This window comes from Pelodiscus sinensis, chromosome 4 (assembly GCF_049634645.1).
Source record: "Pelodiscus sinensis isolate JC-2024 chromosome 4, ASM4963464v1, whole genome shotgun sequence".
Classification (NCBI taxonomy): Eukaryota; Metazoa; Chordata; order Testudines; family Trionychidae; genus Pelodiscus; species Pelodiscus sinensis.
Window position 1 is genome coordinate 99026805 of NC_134714.1, and position 19789 is coordinate 99046593.

The 19789-nt window shown below is 42.5% G+C and overlaps 1 protein-coding gene across 3 annotated transcripts in view; it reads left to right on the forward strand.

Annotated features, from left to right (window-relative positions):
* Positions 1-19789, forward strand: part of KIAA1549L (KIAA1549 like) — a 230017-nt gene that overhangs the window by 128744 nt on the left and 81484 nt on the right. For all 3 annotated transcript variants that reach the window (XM_075927818.1, XM_075927820.1, XM_075927819.1), the window contains 4 exons: positions 8397-8456; positions 10729-10880; positions 12915-13086; positions 15585-15748. In XM_075927818.1, coding sequence (XP_075783933.1) covers positions 8397-8456; positions 10729-10880; positions 12915-13086; positions 15585-15748 — 548 coding nt within the window. The remainder of the gene's footprint in view (positions 1-8396; positions 8457-10728; positions 10881-12914; positions 13087-15584; positions 15749-19789) is intronic.

Here is a 19789-nt window from a genome sequence, read left to right on the forward strand (position 1 = left end):
CCATGTAATGTTTACAGGTAAAGGGATGTTCCCCTCCCATCTGCAAACCCCAGGAAATTTAAATCCATATCCTGTGGCACATTATAGGGTTGTCCTCATAGTGTCTTCTCAAGAAAACACTCCCTTTCTTGGAGCAATGTGGAGCTTTTGGATCTAATCGGTGTGTGGGGTAAAGATTCGGCGCAATTGGACCTGCAAGTGACCTGTAATAATTGGGACACATACAGTCACCAAGGGGAATGAGTGAGACACCCTACAATGCAGAGCCAAGATCAAGGAGCTTTGGCAGGCCTACCACAAGGCTAGGGAAGGTCAACAGCTGGTCTGGTGCTTCTCCCAAAACATGCTGGTTTTATAAAGACCTGGGCGGAATTCTGGGTGAGAAGCCCAAGACCGAACCCAAGGACACTGGATACTCCTCAGGAGAGAAAGGAGCCAGAAATACTTGTCCCAGACACAAATTGACTAAGAGACTGAAGAGGGGCAGTAGGTGAGGGTCAATCTGGTAATAACTTGTATGCCCAGCAGCAAGGAATTGTTCTGAAATGATGTTTGCGAGGAGGCTTAGCAACTCATCACTGATGCGATGCCGCATGGTGAAGCAACGGAAGGGACGCAGGGTACATTGCTGTGCAGGCAGTCAGGGTTGGGGGCTGAGCAGACGACAGCCATCCAGGGCGAGATGGAGGTGTTTTCCCCTGTGAGCAGCTGCTGTGCAGGCAAGCCACGTTGTGGGCTGAGCAGGCTGTGGCCATGCAGGGCTGGATGGAAGTGGGGCCCCAGAGAGTAGTTGCTGAACAGGTTGGCTGGGTTGAGGGCTAAGTGGTTGTCAATCTTCAGCAGCCATGTGGGGTGGCCTATGCAGTTGGGAGCGGGAGGGGCAACAGTACAGGTTGACTAGAGGCTGAATTTCACTATGGCCAAACACAGCATCGATTCAGGCTTGGATAGCAGTAGAATCTTCCTGGGAGATGGTCATGGAGATTCCATGGCAGGGCTGCCTTTGGCCCATCCCCTTGGTAAGATACTTTTCCAAACCAGCCCTCAGTGTGCGCTGCTGGACCTAACACAGAACACAGTTTGGCTGTATAAAGTCTGGAGTACCCCCCCATTTGCCCTTCAGATGCTCAGCCTGGGTTTGCTTGTTAACCTTCAGCAGGGATGTGTCAGCTAGGGAGAGGGAGCAAAGGGAGCACAGATGGCACCAGTGACAAGGTAGGGCCAACGAACAGAAACAGGAGACCAGTGAACGCATGCTAGAGCTCATGCAGGATCAAAATGACACCCTGAGAAGTATAATCCTCTTGAACAATAATAGGGACCATAACCTAAGGTGCCCAGTCCATAACTCTTTTCCCAGCAGCCATTCCTCTACCTCCCCACATCATCATGCATGGCTGCAAAGGTGCAATTCTGCATCCAGGAAGCCTTCTTCCTCAGCATGCTTATGTAATATACCAGGTTGGTCTGGCGGCACTGCTGAGAGGATCAAATCAGGGCGAATTGCTTAAAACCAGGGCTACATACAGCCCAAGACTGGGGTCCTTCCCTATAAGGCACCAAACCAGCCACACTGAGCACTTCAGCTGCCACTCTGGCCAGGAAGAAGCCTCACAAGCAAATCCCCTTAACGCCCCAGCATTCCCTGTGCCACAACCAGCACCGCATCTTACCCAGGTGAGAGGTTATAAACCCCATCTCATCAACTCCAAACAGGCTCTCCCAGTCCCAAAGAACCAGCCACAGTCCCAGATCAATTTACGCCCTGAATCTTATCCTAAAGAGTACGCTGGGCCAGTCCTTGAGCATCTAAAATCTATAGGATTATTAATAAAAGAAAGAAAAGATTGAGAGTGAGATTGTTAAAGAGAATATATTATATACATCAATCGTCAAATGCTTGATGCAGGCTTTTAGCAGAGATGTTACAAACTGCTGGCTCAAAAGTCTCTGGAGCACATCCTATGGCAGGATGGTTCAACAAATTTGTCCTGGCCCTCCGTCCTTACCAGTGGTGTTTCTAGAGCGGAGGGCAGGAGTGAAGACCAGATGGAGACACCCTCATGATACTTTTATAATCTTGCCCATGCAGAGGGAAAACCCATTCCTCTCCTGACATGATGATGCTTCCCAGAATGGGCTGATCACATGACCCGCAAACCAGTTTCTGCCCTTTTTAGGCAAGGATTCATTTAGTCCCCAGGTGTGCCCTTGTTAGGTAAAGGGCCATTGTGTGCTCCTCAGGTGTCAATTGGCAGCCCTTTAGAGCCATTGTTCATGCAACATTGAACAACCGCCCCTCCCAGGAGAAAACATTTAAAACATAAATACAAAACCCATATTCATAACTTTACACACACACATTGTACATGAATAGCCTATACACAGTCAGCATAGAATAAGCTTTTGTTTGATACCTCGGTGTCATCAGTCAGGTGGTGCATGACAGGTCCTGTACTCCATCATGATGATGATAAACGTTTGGCTGCGTGCATGCATGTGTGTGCTCCCCTGTCGAAACACATTAACCATGCACAATTGGTCAACAAGACAGACTCCCTAAGAGTCCCCAGAGACCACGAATCAGATAAGGATCAAAAGCACCCGAGCTGGTTTATTGCCAAGTGACATACACTAATAGCTGTCAGCAAACAGACTCACTGTTGCGCCACTACACCTTATGTAAGCTGTGGCAATGAACTAACACCCAACTAAGTGCCCTGGATTTCCAGCAGCCTCCCCACCCCTTTCCCCCCTGCCATGGTCAATAAATTGCCCTTTTGGGTGCACTTTTATGCAGAGGTACAAACAAGCTACACATCACTCCTGATGTATCAGGTTGTTATCCTCTGTTGCCTAGTTACCACACCTTATCTCACAGAAGGGGGGTTTCCATCACTATCCATCATGCTGTCAATTTAGACCTGGTCCTGAACCTAGGTCGATATGTCTGTTATTTGTGGGGAGGTGGTTGGTACCAAGATGTTTCTTAACGAGGTGTTCTGTTATGACCCCTCTGGAATGTGTTTTATGGTCTGTGCCTGACACTTTTTGGTGTTCTTTATGCTTGACCCTGCTTATACTGTTTCTCTTTAGCCCAGCCTCTTTCCTGCCTGCAGTTTCACTGAGACAAAGTCTTGCTCACTAGATTTCAGGCCTGCTGATTTTATGTTACAGGCTTTTATTCAGGGCTGCTAATTGTATGTTACAGACCCTCAACTTTCTACATCCCCCCCCCACGCAATGCCCCCATCACAATCTAGCAATGGTTACTTCCCTTATATTCCACTCCCTGTGAAACCAAGGATGAAAGCTGGACATTAGCAGAGCTGTGCTGTTTTAAAATACAAATAAAGACAAATGTCTTGCATGTTTCCATGAGTTTTTATATTGTATTAAACAACCCACAGCAAATGCTCTGGCTTGATCGCCACACTCAGAACCTCAACACAGAAATCTCAGGCCCCCTCATTGTCAAAGAGCTTCCTTAGAGCCTCCCTGATATTGATGGCCAACCCATGTGCTCCTCTGACAGCTCAAGGGTCGGGCTGTTCAAAGTGTGAGTCCCAATGCCATACCTCAGTGCTCCACCTATGGGGAAACAGATCTCCCTTACTCTCATGGAAATTATGTAAGCAACAGCATGTGGGCACCACTTGGGGATATAATCCTCCAAAAGATCTAGCACAGGGCTGGGCAATAATATTTGATGGGGGGGGAGGCACTCCAAGAATTTGTAGGTGGTTATATTAATGAAGGAGGTGCGGGGTCTCGGATGGAGGTTGGGTGCAGAAGGGAGCTTAGGGTAAGGGATTGGGGTGTGGGATCTGGCAGGGAGTTTGCATGACGGAGGCGATTATGACCTGGGGCAGCAAACTGGCGTACAGGAGAGGGTGCAGGGTCTGGGAGGGGAGTGTGACCTGGGGTAGGGATGCAGGGGTTTGGGTTGTGACTTGGGATAGGGGATTGGGGTGCAGGGTCTGGGAGGAATATGGGTGCAGGAGAGGATTCCTGCCTTCAATGCCTGTGTACTGCTTACACAGTACGTTTACGTCTACACTGGCATCCCTTCCGGAAAAGGGATGCTAATGTAGCACATCGGAATAGCAAAATCTGCAGGGGATTTAAATATCCCCCGCAGTATTTGCATTAACATGGCTGCCGCTTTTTTCCGGCTTGGAGATAAGCCGGAGAAAAGCGCCAGTCTAGATGTGATTCTCCGGAAAATAAGCCCTTTTCCGGAGGATCTCTTATTCCTACTTCAAAGGAATAAGAGATCTTCCGGAAAAGGGCTTATTTTCCGGAGAATCATGTCTAGACTGGCGCTTTTCTCCAGCTTATCTCCAAGCCGGAAAAAAGCGGCAGCCATGTTAATGCAAATTCCGCGGGGGATATTTAAATCCCCCGCGGATTTTGCTATTCCGAAGTGTCTAATCTGCATCCCTTTTCCAGAAAAGGGGTGCAGTGTAGACACAGCCTACATGTACAAGGGTAGGGGCCATGTTTCCTGCTGCTAACACTGTGAACCTGGGGGATGAGGGGGTAGGGGCACTTCACATGCTGCCTGTCCTGCAAACAGGCAGCTGCTATTGTTCGGAAATGGACCAATGGAAGCTACTGGGGTCAGGAGCAGTGTGAGAAACCTTTCGCCTCCTCCCGGGGACTCTGAGCATTCACAGAAACACGTGGCCCTGCAGTTGGCTTTCCTGAGTGTCGAGTGGGGGTAGGGAAGCCACCACAGATCATATTTTGCCCAGCTCTGTTCCAGGCTGCCATAGAGACACCTCCATCTCCCTTTCAATCTGCCAAAAGTACATTCAACAACCATATGGCAGCAGTTTAGTCTGTTGTTGAGCTACTCCTCTCTACTGACAAGGTGCCCCATTTAACACTTCATGAGCTATGACTGTAAGGGGGAGGCTGCATCATCTAGGATCACGATGGGCATTTCCACATCCCCTACTGCAAATTTCTGGTCTGGAAAGAAAGTGCCAGCATGCAGCCTCCTCTTGTAAAGTCCACTGTTCTGTACTGACAGAGCAGCTCTCATTCGGGTGTCTTTGCATCACAGTTCAGGGGCCAGCTCAGCACACAGCTCCAGGAAGGTCACTTTGCACATCCGAGAGTTCTGTAGCTGCTGCTCTTCATCCTACACCCTCATGCCAATGCAGTCCCACCACTCGCAGCTGGTTTCCCTGGCCCAAAAGTGACTATCCAATGAGTATCTCAGGTCTTCATAGCCAAACGATGTACCGATTCATCGTACTCAGATTCAGATTAATCAGAATTAGATGCGTCATTGTCTGCTAGTAGGTCTGTAATTAGATATGCTGCTTTGCGTGATGTCTTCTGCACAGTGCTCTCAGTAAGGGCCAGAAGGCTGGGATCCATGTTTTCTCGCTGTGATTGCTCGAATTGGCGTGAAATCCAGGAACCCCCAGGGATGTCTTGGAGAAAAGAGATGAAGATGGGACGTTTGAAATTCCCATCATGCTTGGTGCTCTGTTGCATGTTCCCATGGCGCTTAGCAGGTGAAGGTGGTGCAAGGCTCTGTGGGATGCATGCCCATAATGCTTTGCTCTTTCTGGGTTTGTCTACACTTCCACCCTCTTTTGAGAGAGAGGTGCAAATGCAGCTGAGGGAAAATTGCAAATGGAGCGCGGATTTGAAGTTCCGGTGCTTCATTTGCATAATTGCGGACCGCTGCTATTTCTAAATACCCTATTTCAAAATAACATACGCTGTGTAGGTTTACCGGTTATTTCGGAAGAAGGGTTTTCTCCCGAAATAACTGTGTCTACACGGAGTTTGTTATTTTGAAATAGGGTATTTTGAAATAGCGGCGGTCTGCGATTATGCAAATGAAGTGCGGGAAATTCAAATCCGTGCTTTGTTTGCAATTTTGCTCAGCTGCATTTGCATCCCTTTCTCGAAAGAGGGTGCAAGTGTAGACATACCCTCTGACAACAAGGGAGCTGCAGATGTGGCCGTGAGTTGTAGACAGCAGGTACCAGAAAAAATGGTTTGAAGGGTTTCCAATTTGGGCGATTTCTTGTCCACAGCACCATCATCGCCAAAACTTGCAAGCATAGACATAGCCTGAGGCAGAATCCTTGCCAGAGCTCCCCCCGTGAGATGGTGCAGTTCTTGGCTGCCCCCCATCGGAGAGTTGTGCCTAATAGGCATGATCAACTCTTCAGTTAGTGCTGCTGTAGCACACCCTGCAATGATTTCAAAGAGAAATTGCAGGTCTTGGCTATATTCTCCCCACAGCAGGTATGCGGCTGAGTGATGAATCCATTGTGCATGTGAAATACATAGCCTCAGACTGTTATTGACTGTTTAAATGTTTACTTAGGAAACTGTTTGGTGCTTATTAAGTTGGCACCATAATGGTATCAGTCTGCTGGTAAATATTCCTATCATTGTGAGGACTTATTTCCCAGAGTGCTGTTATGGTTCCTTCAGAGCCTTCAGGAGTTATCATATATATAGAGAGTTCAAGTAACCTGAACAGCATCTGCACAAATCATGGCAGATGCAGATACTTACTGCACAAATGGACAATTAAAGACTCTCCAGGGGTTAATGAGGCCACGCAGAGCAAACCATGGAGCACAGAACAACTCAATATGAAGGTGGCACTACAGATAATACACGCCACTACTCCTGACACAATTATCTGGCTTATCCATCTGAATATAAAATATCATTGTTGCTCTACCTTTATATCAGTCATATGAAGAAAAAGAAGACAACAGTTAATGACTGGAATACATTGCAAAGTTTAATATTTCAACTCACTTTGTTTTCTAAAATCTTCTATAACTAAAGCTGCTCTATAAGAATATAAAAGCAGCCACACTGGGTCAGACCAAAGGTCCATCTAGCCCAGTAGCCTGTCTGCTGACCGTGGCCAATGCCAGATGCCCCTGAGGGAGTGAATGCCATAGGCTGAATCCTTTTTACCTCTTTCTTTTTAATGAAAAAGCTGCAGATCTAGATTCTGAATTAATTGCTAATGAATGTTACATTATAAGGGTATGTCTATGCTGCCACCCTAGTTCGAACTAGGGTGGCTAATGTAGGCATTCAAACTTGCAAATGAAGCCCGGGATTTAAATATCCCGGGCTTCATTTGCATGTTCCCGGGCGCCGCCATTTTTAAATGCCCCATAGTTCGAACTACCTGCAAGGAGGTTTAACGGTAGTTCGAATTAGGAGCTTTAATTTGAATTACCTAGTCCTTGCCGTGTGTAGCCACGGTCAGGTAGTTCGAACTACGGGGCATTTAGAAATGGCAGCGCCCGAGAACATGCAAATGAAGCCCGGGATATTTAAATCCCAGGCTTCATTTGCAAGTTCGAATGCCTATATTAGCCACCCTAGTTCGAACTAGGGTGGCAGTGTAGACATACCCTAAGGCACTTGTGAGATGCAAAAGTTCAAAAGAGTGCCAAAATGTCAAAGAAGAGTTTCTCGTAGCCACCTAGTAAATTTCTGCATATATGAATGATGGCATATTAACATCATACACTGGATGCATTTTAGCATGTATAGTTTCATACCACATAGCTGGGCAATGCGAAATAGGGCCAGTTTAGTTTGTTTCATTTATAATTTACAAAGAAACAGATATGTTTGATGCATATATTCAATACATTATTGTTTAGTATGGACCAGATTCTGCCAGCCTGACATTAAATATGACCTTGCTCCATGAGCAGTCCTACTGAAATCATTGGTTCCAAGGGCACTGCATGCTGAGTGGGACTCCATTCAATGTATAGGAGTAAGGCTAGCAGAATCAGACCCTTGTTTATTTTATTATATATTGAGGACCAAATTATACCCTGGTTTGTGTAGCTACACAGGTGAAAAAGGAGGCATTAAATATTCTCTCACTCCCTTACGTAGGCTGCTCATGTGGGCAGAGCAGCCTTTGTAGAGCCTCTGCATTCTCCACCCCGTGCATTGGACTCCCTGGGTATATTTTGTTTCACACCTTTGGCACTTGCCACTGCTCCGAGCAGTTTCTCTAATTCTTTTAATAAATGTCCCTGAAATTCTCAGAGCAAGGATGGTGTTTCTGGAATGGAAGGCTCCCTTCACTCCCAATAGGTCAGCAGGCATCGCTGCACCAGGGCATGTATGTTGTGCTAAATATAGACTTTGCATCGTGTACCTTTGACTGCCATCTCAATCCCAGAAAGCAAGGAAGAAATTGCATCATAGGTTGCATCATGGGAGTCATGTCTGCTCCTAGGCAGCACACTGATGTTTTGCAAAGTTATACTTCAGCCTTATTTCTGAGTGCTTAGTTAATTTATATTTTTAAGACATAGAATGTACTTGGATGTTGGAATATTATGAAGTATTTTTTATTTATTTTTAAGCTTTGGAGTATCCAAACCTTGATGTCTCAGAAACTACAAGAGACTACTGGGTGATTACAGGTACATTTTTCTCGCTAAGGAGAATTATTAAAACTCAGTCCTGCAAACAAACCAGTGAGTAACTTCACACAGAAATGCATAATAGTCACATGAACATGTCCCATTCCTTAAAACAGGACTACTCACCTGTTTGTAGCTACTCCTGGGCACAGCTGTGATTTTTGCCAGCTTCGGTGTCACAGTCTCCTGTGTCTAATATTTATAACAGGATTTCTGTTTTTTATCTAGGTTTTGGATTTAAATCTGAAATTCAAAGAGGATTGGATTCAAGGCCAGAAAAAATGAATATTTGTAGAATATAACAAAGTTTGTGATGATTCTCTTGCTGTCTCTAAATCCAAGTGTTTCTGAATCTAAACTTTTTAGAACTTCAGTATGTCACGATAAAATGCTAATGATCTTCACAATGTAATCATATTCACTATATCACATTCCAATTGAGAATCTTTTTTACTTTTAGAAATCATAGGGGGCCAGTAATGCTTTTTGGGCATCATAGATCTAATAGAAAACTAAATTTCACAATTAGATTGTCAGTACTTGGAATCCTTTCTATTAAATCAAAAGAGAAAACAAGGAGAAACCTCACATGAAATAAAATTCTGTTGTACACCCTGGCTGTGTCTACACTGGCCACTTATTCCGGAAAAGCAGCCGCTTTTCCGGAATAACTTGCCAGCTGTCTACACTGGCCGCTTGCTTTTCCGGAAAAGCAATGACGATCTAATGTAAAATCGTCATTGTTTTTCCGGAAAAACAATGCTGCTCCTGTTCGGGCAAAAGTCCTTTGCCAGAAAAACTGTTCCGGAAAAGGGCCAGAGTAGACAGCACAGTAGTCGTTTCCACAAAAAAGCCCTGATCGCGAAAATGACGAAAAGCATCCTGCCAATGTAGACGCGCTTTTTCCGGAAATACTTATAACGGAAAACTGTTCCGTTTTAAGCATTTCCAGAAAAGGGTGCTAGTGTAGACGTAGCCCCTGTGATTTGGTACTCTTATTCTGCTTTTTTATATTATAAAAAATGAGCAGTCCTGTGGCACCTTTGAGACTACCAAGTAAATTATATCATGAGCTTTTGTGGGTAAAAGAGTTTTACCCATGAAAGCTCATGATATAATATATTTGTTATTCTCTAAGGTGCCACAGGGCTGCTCTCTTTTTTAAAAAATTACAGACTAACACAGCTACCCCTCTTAGACTTTTATTTATATTATGTTATGTTTTTTAAGTAAAGACTTACCCTTACATAAACGATTATTGCAATTCATCATGGCCTTGATTCAATTCCCACTAAAATCGATGGATAGACTCCCACTGACTGTTGAGGGCTCTGGATCAGATTTCATGAGCCTAATGTTCCAGTTCTTGCAAACGCAAAACTCCCATTAACTTCAGTGCTATATTGTAGATATCCTAGTTCTTGAAAACATAACTGCAGCTACCAGGGTAAGCCCTTTAATGTTTTTAAATGACCTCAAAAATACAGTGAATGTGTATGAATTACTTAAAGTATGTTAAATTGAAAAAACAACAAATGGTCTGGTAGCACTTTGTAGACGAACAAAACATGGAGATGGGATCATGAGCTTTCATGGGCACAGCCCACTTCTTCAGATGACCACGAAAACTCATGATACCATCTCCATGTTTTGTTAGTCTATCAAGTGCTACCAGACCATTTGTTGTTTTTTAAGATTATCCTGTATAGACTAACTCGGCTAACCCATGAAGCCTCATAAAATATGTTGTATATGCTTTACAATTTACTTGGACTTCATTACATGAAACATGTATCTTCACAAATTGTTCAGTGCCCTAGAACACAGAATGTTTTTTCAAACTGAATCCTGTAAAATTTCAATTTCAGATTTATGGTCCCTTAGATGAAAAACTGTCCCTTTGCCTGAGAAAGGCATATAACTGTATTTTGGTAACTTCCTTGAAGCTCGTCTGTTCTTATACTTTTATTTTGCATTGAAACTTGGTATAAATGTAGAGATACTCAAAGAGCTTTTGGTAAACTGAAAAGCAGAGCATTCCAGAGGATTTTATTCTCCCTGTGTAGGAATGTAGCTGACAGATTCAGAAAAGCAGTACAGTGGCTGGAATCAGAAAGTTATGCTATACCCACAATGGAAATTATTTAGAGTGTGTAAATTTATCAGGTTGTTTTACTTCTCAGCTAGCTTGTCATATACATCATTGGAGCCATTTATTATTTAATCCATTCATGCATTATCTGCTGATATGAGATTTTCTCTGTTCCTACAGTTATACAAGGGGTCGACATTACATTACTGGGACTGAACAACCAAAGCTTTGCAAGACTAATGGAGCAGCGTCTGGCCCCACTATTCATGATGTCCTATCAACAAGGAAGGCGATTTAAACGTGCTACTACTGTGGGCAGCTACACAGTGCAGGTGGTTAACAGGATACAAGTTGTATTTTTAAAAAGTCTGTGGGTGCATATATAGTGCATGGATTGGTGTGCAAAATGTTTAATTGGCATGAGTTTGGACATCCTTATTCATGAATGCTGAAGCAGTGTGTGAGTTGTGCAGGTCATCACAAATGAGGTTCTGTTCCAAAGTGAAGCGTGTTTTCACGTTTTTTTTTCTCTTTGGAAATAGGATTGGTGTCAGGGCATGCTGGGATGGGAGGGAGTTTATGGTTGTCCACGGCTGCATAACAGCCCCTTTTTCTTTAGAGATGAATTGCTAATAATCTAATAGAGAGATTGCTCTGCAGCAGGAAATATTTTGGTCTTTGCTGTTTATATATATTTATATATCATGCAATAGAAGGAATCTAGTAAACTTCAGTAAGACCTTTGCTATATGCTTAAAGGTGAATAGAATTCCTATAGGGCTCATTTTGTACAGCTGACACAAAAAGTTAAAGTTGTATCTGATGTATGCATTGTGCTGAGATCCTATGCAAAGCAGTGAGTCATCTTTCAATTAAGTGTTATTTAGTTTTAAATATGGGTTTGGTCACATTCTGACGTGTGAGGGTCTGAAACCAGAGTGTTTTCCCAGTGAATCAGACAGAATATTACATTGTATACCATGAGAAAATTCTGCACCAAAAAATAAAAGCAAAATTTGTGCACAATATTTTAAAATTCTGCAAATATTATTTGTCTACTCTACATAATAACTCTAGTTTAAATTACTTTGGTAATTTATTTCAAAATACTTGTCAGCAAGTATGTCTGTAACAATACAGACAGACACAAAATTTCCCTCAGGAACAGAGAGTTAAAGAAAACCTGTGATGACACAGATCTGTTTCTCTGCCCCCTCTCTCCACAGAACCCAGCTGGGGGGTCAGACACCTACCACCCCGCCCCCCCTCAGAGCCCGGCCACAAGGCCCCTCCTACTAGACACCCATTCCCCAATTCTTTGGAATCCAAGGATCCAGAAGGAGATACAGCTGATGCCTGGTCCCAGGCTTGCATTGAGTGTCCTGCATGCTACCTACCATCTCCTTCCCTTAGGCTGTGTGGGGAACTGTAGCTGCCGGGCACCCTCCAGCTCCTCCTCCCCCTCCCCAGGCAGTGTCTTCTATCTGGGAGCTAGGCTATGTGAGGGGCAGCAATTCCAAGTGGTGGCCAGTAGCACTGCAGCCCTTTGTGTGGGTAGGGGAGGAAATTCTGTGTACGTTGTATTAATTTCTGCAAAATTTTGCATTGCACAGTGGTACAGAATTTCCCTGTGAGTAAGTGAAATGTCCGTTTTCTCTTAGTACTAAGATTTAGATTTCCAGTCAGCGTTTTACCCAGAGGGGAGCATTATTGTGATAAAATCATGCACGTCACATGAAAACACAGAGTCAATAACAAAATGCAGAAAAGAAAAATCCCCTTTCTTTTTCAAGTGTTTTAAGTAATTTGCAGAATTCTACTTAACACAGAGGTGCACTTTCAACCCTCAGCCACTATTCCAGAACAAAACAGAGTCTTTTTTGTCTGCTTGTGATTAGGAGGTGTGGAGATTTGTTACTTTCAAAATAGAGGCGACATGTAATTTTAAATAAAAAAGCACATTTAAATTTCAGAGTAATTGCTTTTTCATAGTGCAGTAGCAAGTTGACAACAGGGCTGCACTGGAGAGACCCAAAAAAAGAGTTGACATTTTGTTTGCTTCTTTACTTACTTCTTTTTACTACCTCTGTTTTCAAATCTAAGAAGTTCACATTAAAAATGTTTTTTAAAGATTCTTATAAAGGCTGTCTGCAAGCACTGTGGTTTGCTAGGTAAAAAAAGCTATGCAGTAATGCAGTGTAAGGCTCTGAAATCCTGCGAGAAATTTTTCATGGTGCTTGCACTTGTGTCCTGTTAACTCTGGTTCTTGATAAGTGCAGGGGTTTTCCTGGACATGGTTCTGTGCGGAATCAGTGATAGTACAATATAAACAAAGCTTCTGTCTCTTTCTTTTCTTTTATTGTAAGATGGTAAAAATGCAGCGTATTCCAGGACCAAAGGAGCCTGCTGAACTGACTTACTATACTTTATACAATGGAAGACCTTTGCTGGGAACTGCAGCTGCCAAAATGTTGAGTACTGTTGATTCTCAAAGAATGGCCTTGACGTTAGGTTATGTCATCCAAGTACAAGCTGATCGTAAGAATCCTTTTCTTAAATTTTGAATCACCAGTTTTAATCACATTTATTGTTTTTTTTAGAATGAATATTCTAAATGTAACATTAACTACAGGGACATACTCATTAACCGCATTCTATAATTGCAAATGCACTTTATTTAGTAAATTCTTCAGTCAGGTGGCACTTGCTGCATACAAAAGCATAGCCACTCCATCTGTTTGAACGAGGCACTGACATTAGAGAAACTACAAAGAGCACTGATAGGAAAAGGGAAAATAATATTTAGTAAATATTGGCTATAAGCATGGGAGGTGGTCAGGAAATGGCTCAAAAAGTTCAATATCAGTTCCAGTGAGTACAGTACATCCTGTGTTTGGTCCTAGTTTTGATCACACAGTATTATTGATTTGTGGTCTTGTTCTGCAGACAACAGAGATTTTTACCTGTTTGCATAAATGCCATTCCCCCAAATTCTAAATTTCCCATAAAATACTTTAAAATGCCTTTTCAGGGAAACTGGCTGTAAATTAGAAAAAAATATACTGGCTTCTTATCTTCTGTACATGCTTTTATGCACTTGCATGTCTGAGTGACTCTATTGCATGTGTAGGATTTGGGCGGAGATGATCTTGCTCAGGTCTAGCTGTACATGTTCCATTTTTGCATCAGATGAAGTGAATCGCTTACTGAGTTTTATTACATGAAATGATGAGCTTTGGTAGCGAAGGCACTCAGATTGGATGATTTGAATGGAAGAGACAAAACACCCTAGTAATTTGCTAATGAAATAAAATAGTCTCGTTGCCTTGTTTTGGACATGGTCATACAGGAAGAATGTGTCAAAGCTGGGAACTGAAACCTGAGTCTCAGTCCTTTGTGTGTACCATAGGTTCATTCCTTTCTGTCTACAGTCTTCAGAAAGAACTGCACATTTTCCAGTGCTCATAAGATAAACCTCCGCTAAAATTGCTTGCTGCTCACAGGTATAGTTGGTGATTAAAATGGATATTGTTAGGTAAAATTTGGACTGAAGCCTTTATTTAAAGCATCCCAAACCAAAAAACTAGCCCATGCTAATATATTGATTTAATAACTAAAGGTCATTAAGAAGTTACCATTTCTTATTAAGAGGAACACTTCAGGGTACAGTTCTGGGTGTAGACTACCTTTTTGAGGTGTAATGAAACATACTATTCTGGGTTAGATTATGTGCAAAAATATGCTATTGAGCACCTCATTGTGTGATTCCAGCACATCCGAATTACCACTGATTTCTAAGGAGGGCTGAACATTCAAGGCCGGCAGGATTAAGACCCAGACAGGCTTTAGGTCAAAGAGAAAGTGGAGTAAGAACTATTAGAAATGTCCCACTAGTATTTTCATGATCGCCTTGTCTATGCCACGAGCCAGTAAGATAGGAAAATAAATACAAAATACAGGTTCATCCTCATAATTTAATAATTTAAGAAATAGACTATGGTGATTAGCATAAAAATTTGCAAAATGAAATTAAATGAGAAAACTGCATTTATTTCACAACAGAATATTTAGTATATATGCTCATTAGATAGATATGCTGAGGTTTAAATGGCAATTTACTCAAATAAACTTGAATCTAGAATCTTAGCAATATTGCTTTTCTAGAATGCTCTCTAGATAAACATGATCAAACAAGTATTTCAAGGTGAGATATGCATTAGTGCTGTGATGTACAGCATTTAGCACAGTTGGGTTTGTCCTAGGCACTATGGTAATAAAGGGAACTAATTCATATTGTGGTTCAATTATAAATAGTTCTGAAAATAATTTTTCCTAGCCCCAATATTCCTCCCCTCCCCCCACCAAAGTGCCAGATTTTGTGCTTTTTGAGATGCCTGGCCTATAACCGCCAAAAAAGCTATAGAACAACAGCAGCAAAACAAAGAGAACAGCTCCCCTTCTACTGATGTCAATGGCAAAACTCTCAATAAACCAGATCCTTAGCTAGTGTGAGTTGTCTTGCATTCATTGGCTTCAAAGGAACCTTGCAAATGTATAGCAGCTGTGAGTCTGCAGCAATGTCTTCTGTAGGAGTGGGTCTGGGCGCAATGTGTACATTTTTAACATACAGACTATCTGAGTCCAAGCTCTGCTGGCTTTTTATGTTAGGAAACACGTATGGCATGCTTAGTTTCAGCATTATTTGCATATATTGTGAAAGAGCTATTTGAGAGAGAGAGAGCCACCCAACTTCCTGATCTCAGGAATAGGAGGATTGCCCTGTAATGGTGTATAATAAAAAACATGGAATTTGAGAGGAGAGAATTCAGGCATTAATCACAGAAGCCTGTTAATCTATTTTGATTATTGTAGGAATCCCAGCAAATTATTATACATATATGAATAAATAATAAACCATTTGTACTAATTGTTATGTTAAGACCAACCACGTAAGGGTGTATCCAGCTGGTTTTTCTATTACTTTTATATAGCAATGGACTGTGGAACACTGACTGTCTGTCTTGTGATTTGTGCAGCTGTGGTGAAAAACCCACCAAACAACCTGTGGATCATTGCAGCAGTGCTGGCTCCCATTGCTGTGGTTACTGTCATCATTATCATCATAACAGCTGTCCTGTGTAGGAAAAATAAGAATGATTTCAAACCAGACACCATGATGAACCTTCCTCAGAGAGCTAAAGTAAGTGACTGTTCTAGCAGGAGAAGTTGTGTCTCGGGACATTCATTGATTTTTCATAGTGTTCATTCTTCAGATCCTTTCCTAAGTCTATTTCAAGGGCATTTGGGAATTTAACTAGTTGGTACACTCAGGCTAGGACTTTCTCGGCTGTTACAGAAGTCCTGCCCGGTGACAGAGATGGTCTCAATTCTGTGCACAGAATTTCTGCTAAGCCTTTCCCATTAGCACTAATAAGAGTTGAATTGTTAAAGTTCTTTGCTTTGACAGAAGCTGAGAATTTAGTCCTAAATTAGAAATGTTCCAGCCAATTAGCATTGCAGAAACAGTTGCCAACTGTTTCTCCTTCCTGCTATTCTTTTCTTTTACTTATTTTATACTTCTAATCCACTTGCAAATATAGCTCACAGAGAATTAAGAAAATCATGTTTCCCCTTTTCTTAATAAGCTATGTAAATTATAGGGGCACTGACAGATAAGTCCCTCATTTGACTCTCCTCCTATAAAGTACATATTTTGTGTTAAAGTACTGCTTCTCCCTATAGCGGAAAATGCTGCCAGCCCACCCAGATGGATTACAACATTACTAAAATCTCAGCTTCTAGGCTGGGCAACCCACCCAGGCCAGGATTGGGTGAGGTGTTTTTAAGCTAATAAGCATGCATGCACATTGCACTGTCCCTTCACTCTCCTTGTTGGTTTCCCTCTTTTCATAGGTAGGAAACGGAAATGATAAAAACCCCATTTGCTTTCTGAGCATTCTGATAAGATTGAAGTGTTCCATTTTGACCTTATCAAAGTGGTTCATGTGTTTTTTTTCAAAAGCACATTTTATCTAAATGACACTTTCCTGACGAAACTGCATTTTCTGGTGGAAAACTCTATTGTCAGAAACATTTCAGTCAGCACCAGTTGGAAGGTATAAATTGGATTGATGGTAGAGGTAACTATTCTGCACTGGCAGGGAAATGGATGAATTAGTTAAACAGGTATTTTCCATCACTGATATTGGTGTTTCTGCTTAAAAAAAGTACTGAGATTTATATGTTGGGAAAGTAATGAAATAAGAATATCCAAAGAAGAACAATATATTTTCATCTTAACCTACTTGGAGTTTGAAGCTATGAGGCATGACAATAATTACCAGTGCTATAATTGCTACAGAATCTTAAATGTAAAACATGGCAATACAAATGAGTGATGGTACCATGTATAGCATTTTTTAAAGTAAATTTGTATAATTTCATTTTTTGCAAAAGGGCTTGAAACTACTACAATCCTTCCAGAGCAAAATTTGTTTAAAAAATGGGGCCGCAGTAGATATTTCCAGTTTAAGAAACAGTTTTGAAATCTCACTTCTGTGTGTTTTGTTTTTGAAAGGTGTTTATCAGACTGAGAGTTTCTGGTATTTTTTGCCTGTTCTGCATTAAAATAAAAGGAAATTCAAATTCTGTGAGGAAGGCCTTCATTGTTATTCAGCTTATTTTGTTTTTAGTGGGCAGTTTTATGTGATCTACTTTCAAAAGCTTTATGCCAAGGAAAACGAACAGAGTGGAACTGTCCAGTCATTGCTGCATACCAGTGGGGGTATTGCAGTTCTTCAGATAGAGCTGCCTATTACATCATTTCACAGAACCCTTCTTGTGTGAATGAAATGAAATTAGTGAACAAAGGATAATGAAACATTTAAATATTATTCTTTAGGGCTATGTCTAGACTGCAAGCCTCTTTCGAAAGAGAGCGTCTAGACTGCACGCGGAATTTCGAAAAAGCAAGCCGCTTTTTCGAAAGAAAGCACCCAGTGAGTCTGGATGCTCTCTTTCTAAAAAGCCTGTTTGCTTTCAAGAACGCCTTCTTTCAAAAGAGCACTTTCGAAAGAAGGCGTTCTTCCTCGTGGAATTAGGTTTACCACCGTTGAAAGAAAAGCCGCATTCTTTCGATTTAATTTCGAAAGAACGCGGCTGCAGTCTAGACGCAGGTGAAGTTTTTTCGAAAAAAGGCTACTTTTTTCGAAAAAACCCCTGAGTCTGGACACAGCCTAGGATAGTTGTCACTGGGTGGTTGGCCCTAGAAGGGGAGATTTAGTCCTCCTCTGATGAGCTACATTCATCTGATCCACTGGTTACATGCTCTTCCCTCAGGCCTCTTATTAGGCAGAGGGCTGAGGGAGCTCTGCTGAGAACTAGTAATGCTCAATTGAGGGTGTTGGAAGGCTTTCCAGGACAGAAATCTGGGAGGCTGCAGCTGGTTTGCGGAATCAGCTGCAGGAAGCAAGACTGTCTCCTGTAGGGAGTGAGAGGGAGACTGAAATGAACCTGGTTGTGGAGTGGAGGCTGAGGACTCTTGTCTTTCAGAGCGTGAGACCATGGAGATTTTAACCCAGCTCCAGGAAGGAGAGCTTGGGGATTCCTGACCTCAAGGGTAGAAAGCTGTTTGCTGTGGAGCCAGTGGCCAGCTGGCGTGAAGCTGGCCTGGAGTATTCATGTGTGTATGGACGGAATAAACTGGATGCCCATTGGCAGGGAAATATTTTAAAATATGGACTCTGAGCTGTTGAAGAGAGGGAAAGTGAGGCAGTTTGCCTGCAGTCCCACCCCTGACAATGAGGAGAAACTTGTCAGGCAGCCAGCCTCAAATACAGGTTGGACCTCCCTGGTCTGGCATCCTTGGGACCTGACCAGATGTGCACAAGTGGACCAGGGAAGGTCTGGAGGTAGTGAGGCAACAGCCTTCCCACTGGGCTCCTCACTGGGCTTTCCACTCTGAGCTCTTCTCCCCAGCCACCTGTCTCCGCTGCCTCTGGCCCCTGGCAGAGGCAGCTCTGCCAGCTTCCGGCCCCATTTGCTGTAGGCTCTCGTGCCCCATGGGTTCCATTGCCCCCCTTGTCCTGCTGGTGTCTCTGCTCCCAGCCATCGGCAACCTCTGTGCTGGGGCTCTCTAGTCCACCATGTGGTATTGAACCACAAATGTTGCCAAACCACAGAGTTTCAATCTGCGCTGGTGTTGGCTGTAGAATGCTTGCTGCTTCAGCATGGTAATGTAGTAATTGCCTTTGTATTGCAACTATTGAAGGATGAATACATAAATGAAGTTAGAAAAGTTTAGCTGCTCATGAACAGTATAGTTTATAGCATCCTTCTTTGGAGTTGTATTAAATCCTGTTGCCAATATGGATTGATTTAATAGCAGGCAACATGTGTGCTGAGCTTCAGAGACAAAGCACCATTACCATTTGTTTGAAATGGCTTACTAGTTCCAAAATAAAAAAGAAGTATAAGCCACAAGGAATGTGAGACTTTTGGAGCAGATAATAGACAAACAGAAAACACCTAGACGTGTTTCTTTCAAAAAAAAAAACAACAACCCTTTTTCAAAAGAACCCTACACACCTCATTTTTTAGGAAGAAGGGTTCTTTCAAAAAAGTTTTTTTTTAAAGAACCGTGTTTAAAACTGCTTTCTTTTTCAACAAAACCTCTTCCAATAATGCAATTGGAAGACGATATGCAAATTAGCTCAAAATTTGCATATCTTCTTTTGGCAGAAGAAAGTCTAGATGTAGCCATACTGAACCATTTTCAGAGGGGTGATGGTAATGTCTGTTAGCCAGTCTGGTAATAGCTTTTCTGTTTTATTACACCTTTGTGGCTATGTCTACACTGCAGTGTTATTTCGAAATAGCGCATCTACACACAAAATGTGTTTTGAAATAGCGCTTAGCTATTTCGAAGTAGCACGTCTACACTGATTGGATGCTGAATCGCATTTAAGGCCACCCGGAACCAGTTCAGACAAGGCATCAGGTCCATAGTTACTACATGTGTCTGCTGCTTGAGGCTATCTGAGTCTCGTGTGTAAAGAGACCCCCCTGGACAGCCGTGTCTCAGGTTTCCCTGCTTGCTTGCCTACCTCTCTGAAGGTATGTCTACACTGCCACCCTAGTTCGAACTAGGGTGGCTAATGTAGTCATTCGAACTTGCAAATGAAGCCCGGGATTTAAATATCCTGGGCTTCATTTGCATGTTCCCGGGCGCCGCCATTTTTAA